The sequence below is a fragment of the Rattus rattus genome, chromosome 6, assembly GCF_011064425.1.
Source record: "Rattus rattus isolate New Zealand chromosome 6, Rrattus_CSIRO_v1, whole genome shotgun sequence".
NCBI classification, from domain to species: domain Eukaryota; kingdom Metazoa; phylum Chordata; class Mammalia; order Rodentia; family Muridae; genus Rattus; species Rattus rattus.
In genome coordinates this window covers 154,029,078-154,035,077 of record NC_046159.1, presented here as the reverse complement: position 1 = coordinate 154,035,077, position 6,000 = coordinate 154,029,078, and the positions used below count along the sequence as shown (strand labels likewise).

At 47.5% G+C, this 6,000-nt stretch overlaps 1 protein-coding gene across 1 annotated transcript in view; it reads left to right on the top strand.

Moving 5' to 3' along the window:
• The first annotated feature begins 223 nt into the window (after positions 1-223).
• The window catches only part of Rheb (Ras homolog, mTORC1 binding), a 40,518-nt gene continuing 34,741 nt past the window's right edge, over positions 224-6,000 (top strand). Inside the window, exon 1 of the mRNA XM_032907147.1 lies at positions 224-1,034. Coding sequence (XP_032763038.1) covers positions 983-1,034 — 52 coding nt within the window. The 5' untranslated portion in view covers positions 224-982. The remainder of the gene's footprint in view (positions 1,035-6,000) is intronic.

Below are 6,000 nucleotides of genomic sequence, written 5' to 3'. Positions count from 1 at the left end.
TGCGCGCTGCCCAGCGTGTTGCCCGAGTCCGCACTAGGACTGGCCAGCTCGCGCTGCTTTTAGTGGAATCTCTGACATTTGCGTTCTGCACAGATTCCATTCTTCCCACAGTTCCTCAGCCACGAATAAAGCTTAGTCACCACCCACATTAAGCCCAGACTAAAGCTAACATAGCAGGACGGTAATTTAAAGTATAGACAAGAGCGAAGAGAGGTGACAGCCAACCTACAGCCCGTCAGCTAGGGCCACGCGCCTCGCGCCTTTTAAGGGCCGGCAGGCGCAAGTCGGCCAACGGCTCGTCACTTCACCAATGACCGTGCTTCTCGCCTATGGTTCCGCCCCCGCACGCCACATCAGCCAATCACTGGGGAGTTGTCCGCCCGCCCACTCGCCCGTAGGGCCACGCTTTTGGATCACGCAGGCGCCCCGCGTAGCAAAAGCAGCCAGGATGTATTTTTAGCTCCCGTTTGAACAGTGTCTCTCCTTGGCTCCACCCCCTCTTAATCCCCAATAGAAGATGGAGTTTCCATTGCGTCATCGCGCGGCAGTCTGGAAGCCGTCCAGTCAGAGCTCGGGAAAGACTGTCGTAATTAAAAAGCGGCGGAAGTAGGTGGGAGGGTCATGACGCAGCGAGTTTTGGTCGTGACTTTTCCGGGGGCCTTGGGGCGTCTCCGCTTTTTCCCTTTAAAGTAAAACGTTCCCCCGACGCACCCCCGCGCGTTCCGGGCTGGGAGGCGGTGGCGGGAGGCGGCGCAGACGCGGCCGCGCGCGGTCACGTGGGTGTGTTGTTGGGGGAGGGCCCGCGCGTTCGGTTCCGGGCGGTTGAGCGAGCTAGAGAACGAGCGAGCAAGAGGCAGCCGCGCCCGCCGCCGCGCTCTGTATGCCGCGTTCCCCCGGCGCACCCGCCGCCGATAGTCTGAGCCGGAGGAGTCGCCGCCGCTGCGGTTGATGTGGTTGGGCCGGGGCTGACCAGGCTACCAAGATGCCTCAGTCCAAGTCCCGGAAGATCGCCATCCTGGGCTATCGGTCTGTGGGTGAGTGGCGGCCCCGGTGATGCCGGGGTCTGATCCCCAGGACGTGGACGCGCCTGCGAAGTTTGTGGTGGCGCGGCCATGTGGCGGGCGGGCGGGCGGCGCGCGTTTCATAACCTCCATTTTGAGTGGAGGCGGCGGCGCCTTCCCCTGTACCCGGGCGCGACGGACAGGTGGCGGGGCCGCAGGCCGAGGCGACTGCGTCCTTCTCTAGGCGTAGGAGCTGCGGACCACTGCACCGGTCCTGCGGCCCGGAGCAGTCTAGTCGGATCCCCGCGTCTGTCCCGCCTTCTCTGAGCACGGTCTATCCCCACCCGTTTCCCCAATCCCACAAGCCCCGGGCATTTCAACAAAGGAAACCTCTCCCTGTGACCTTTCCATCTGTAAAGAAATTAAACCCTTTAAAAGAAAACGGGGAAACTTCCAAGATGTTTGGCCACCAAGTTTTCCGCCTCCAAGAAACCTAGACTGGACCCCTCATAGGCCCGCTAGGTAGCAGCTGGCGGCCAGCACAGGGAAGGCGAGAAAGACATCTCCGAACTCTCGGTGTCCTATTTTCTTCCCCTTTGAGAAGAAACGAGGCCAGGCTCTTTGAACCAGGCTGTTAAAGTAATTCAAAAGCCCTTTTGTTTTCCCAACACCACCACCAAGCGATTGACATACATTTGAAGCTGCTCCTAGTAGTCATCTTTTTGCCGAATAGAGGTGGGCCTGGGTGGAGTGGGGAAGGAACAAGGTGTCGCGACAGTAGTATTCAGTCTCTTATGTGAAACAGGACATATGAACTTAACCACGTTGCAGGGCGAGGCTTTATTGTCTTTGACCGGAACCCGGGAACATCATGTTCATCTTTAAGTGCTGTTTGAAAGCTGTAACTGTCTCCGAAAAATGTATGCTTGACAGGGACCACTGACATGTGGTGAAGTGAGTGGGAGGTGGGGAGTTTGGTTGCCGAAGGAGGTGGCAGTAGAAAGCCTGCCCCTGGACGGACTCCTGTTAGACTTTTCATTCTGCGTTCTCACCCTGCTTTCCACTGCTGGTGTCAGGGTCTGTGCTCTTTGACCAACATCAGTCTGGGCCTGCTTACTCATCCTTTCACTATCTTTCCTCAAGGTCTGGAGAAACCCCTTAGGAAGGAGTTGGAAGATTGGAGACAGTATGAGAGTTGAAGGTGCCTAGAGTGGAAAGGTGCTAAGTGAGGTGTTTATCTTAGGAAAGAGTAGGTGACTGCTTTAACAGTTGCAACCCTAGAGTTAACATCCACAAAATTACGGTTTCAGTGTCTCTAAGAGACCATGTACTAAACACCACTATGGAGCTCCTGGTTGAGGTAACCGATGCTGGTTGTCTGGATCACCATACTGTTGACTGTTTATTAATTTCCCCCCAATTCAGAGAATGAGACCACGATGTAACTTGGCTGTTGATTGAGTACCCTCTAATTAGATAAATATACAGAGTGTTAACTAATTGAAGATGGTAATCTTGAATGTGCAAGGCATAAATAAGTCACGATTAGCAGGGTTACCTGTTTTCAATCCGTGAGAATATTCTACAGGTCTGGATTTTATTCTCTTGTAATTTTTGGAATGGCACTGGATTTAAATAAGTCTGGTGTTATGTCTCCTTTGCTATAGAACTTCTGTCAGTAGAAACCCATCCTGATTTTTTAGGCAAGGTCTTATGTAACCCAGGTAGTCCTGGACTCACTGTATAGCCTAGACTGGTCTTCCTGTGAAAGCCCCACTAGAGCAGGGATAGGTGTGCCTGGCTACTCCTATACTTCTCCCCACAAACGTTCACTCTAGGCTGCTGGCTGGAAGTGTGGTGCTAGCTGGTGGAGGAGCACAGGATTGTAGGCCTATTTTCAATGCCCACAATGTGTCACACAGCCTGTTTTCTCCATAGTTGTTTGCAAGGGTAATACCTAAAGTAAGATACTACGTTACTCCTAATGTTTCCTTTGACTTTAGTTTGCTTTCCTATGAACAGAAATATTTTATAGTTTCGGGATTCTTTGCAGAGGAGTGGGTTGGTCTTTTGCCAGCATGATTGCATGCACTAGCCGCTCTGCCAGGATTACCCACTTCTCAGAACCTAAGAGATATGTTCGGTGCCCTAGTATAGAAATGTCAGTGTTTCTAGGGTGTGTGTGTGTGTGTGTGTGAGAGAGAGAGAGAGAGAGAGAGAGAGAGAGAGAGAGAGATTGATTGATTGATTGATTGATTGATTCAAAACCATGCCTTTTTATATTGTTCTTTTGAGTAAATGGTTTTCTGCTTTGACTATACTTCTGGGCATTGTTACTGGACGTGCCACAAACTTTTAAGTTTGCTTCAGTAAGCACTGAAATGTGGTTGTTTTATTAGGCTTTCAAGTTTTCATTTGTTTTTGAAACATTGATAAACCTATGAAAAGGGTTTAAAATGGGACAGTAAAATTCTCTTCTGTGGTATTTTCCTGTGAAGATTTTTGCAGACGTGTCACCTCAATGTCACCTGTAATTAGTCTGGCTTTTATGGAGGTCGTTTTGTTCATTTTGGTGGTGGTCATGTGTAGCACCTTCCTCATAGTAACATGGTTGTTACTGTAGCTGAGGAGTCCTTAGCAGTGAGGACTCCTCCAGTCAAAATTGTCAAAATCTGTTTGTCCTTCTGGAATATCTTCCAGGGTGTCGGTAATCTAGTTTGTCACTAGATCATCTTTCCAAAAGTGTATTTGTTGCATGTAATCCTTATATTGCTAAGACAGATGGGATCAGAGGAATGTGAACGTTTATAAAATGAAATGGTTTGGTAAATGGCAGTTCAGGAAGAGTAGATGAAGTAAACCTTGTTAGAATGCTACTGATGCTGTTGGATTCTTCACAGGGAAAGGTATCATCATGTGCTTGATTGTTCCCAGTAGAACATAAGCCCATTGGATTCTGACCCATTCAATTATCCTGTTCTTTTATGAAATAATTTGTTTGAGAAATGTGGTAAGGGATAAGAGGGTAGCTCAGTGAGTAGTGTGCTTTCTGTTTAACTGTGAAGACCTGAGTTCTAGTCCCCAGAACCCATGTAAAGCTGTGCAAGGCAGTGTGGTGGTGGGGACAGAGACCGGAGAGCCCCAGCTTGCTAGCCACCTGCCTGCCTAGCAAATGGAGTTCTTCAGTTTCAGTGAGAGACCCTGTCTCAAGGGAATCAACACCTAACATCTCTTTTCTGGCCTCTTTGCATGCCCACACACGCCTGTACATATGTTTTGAGTATACCACACTCAAAAGAAGTTTAGTACCTCTGTATGTGTGTGTGTCTTTTTAAGAAATTGTGGTTTAAACATGACTTGCCATGTACTTCCATACATGAAGTATGAAATTAATGTGTGCTTAGTAGCGTGTTCTATGTACATACCTCAGCAGAGTAGTTCAGGGGTGTCTATTTTTGTGAAGCTTTACCAGTCCCATTCATTGCTCTGTATAAGAGAATTAGCGGGGTTTATTGTAACCTTAACCTATGGAACGCTTCATCATATGGTTACAGTCTTAGAACGGGTGCTGCTGAAGTGAGATCATGTACACAAGCATGTGGAGGTCACAGGATAGCTTTTGGGAATTGGTTCCTTCTTTCCACCACATGTGTTCTGGGGATCCAATTTTGATGCCCATGGGTACCGAGAAGAAAACCTGTGCTCATAGGGGTTAGTTGTTACCACTCAGACGCTGGCAGCCACGACGCTGCCTTCTGTTTTTATTGAACTACTTGCTCTGAACATTTCACGTAAGGGCAGCGTACCTTGTTCCTGTTTGTGGCTGAATTCATAGTTCATTAATGTGAGTTTATACTACGTTTTCCTCTTAGATATGTGAATTGTTTATACTTCTTGTCTGTTAAAAATAATGGTGTTGTAAACATCCCTGTACAAACATTCCTTTGTTTTCATTTCTCGTGGTGTTCCCTAGGAATGGAATTGCTGGGACATGGGGTGTTCCTGGTTTTGACATTTTAAAGAACCGTCAAACTTTATACAGCATCTCCCGTTACATTCCTATAACAATGTATTAGGCTTGGAATTGTCTCCCTCTTTACCAACTCTGTTTGACTTTAGCCATCCTAGTAGGCTTCAAGGATATATCTGATTTATAAAGTTTCTTCCATCTATGGTGGTGAAGTTGTGCTTCCATTTTTTTAGCTTGGTGCTTAGGATTCAGTTTAGGGCCTTGCTTGAGGTCTAGTTTGTTTCCGTTTTGCACTTTCTGCTTTTGGTGTCGTATCCAGGACACTCACCGCCTAATGGGAAACAGTGGGGCTTTACTGCTGCTGCTTCTGAGTGTTTTACACTCAGCTCTTACTTTCAGGGTACAGCTTGTCTCAGCCTGTTAGGAAACGCCTTTCCACATTGGCTTCTTCAGTGGAATGTAAAGTGTGCATAGATTCCCCTCTGCTGGCCTTTGCTGATCTGTGTGTCTTTACACCAGGCCACAGTCGCATGGGTGTCACTATGGCATCACTATGGATCATAACAGTGGAGACGTAGGAGCTTTCTAACTTGAGAGTTTTGGTTTTGGTTTGGTTTGTTTTTCAAGAAAAATTTGCCTATTTTTAGCCCTTTGTATGTAGGACTAAGTTGTCAATTTCTGCCCATAAAGCAACTTAGATTTTGATAGTATGCATTTCAGATCTGAAAGAATTTTTATTTAGATTGATTTATTTTGCAAGTCTTTAAGACAAGAAGAGGTCATTCCTCTGGAACTGTGCTTACAGGTGATTAAGACCTACTGTGTGGGTGCTTGAAAATGAACCGGGTCCTCTGCAAGAGCAGCAAATGCTCTCAACCACTGAGCCATCTCTTTACTCTAGCTAGCCCCCAGGAAAGAATCTCTTAATAATTGATTTTTTTTTTTTTTCTTGATTTTTTTTTTCGGAGCTGGGGACCGAACCCAGGGCCTTGCGCTTCCTAGGCAAGGGCTCTACCACTGAGCTAAATC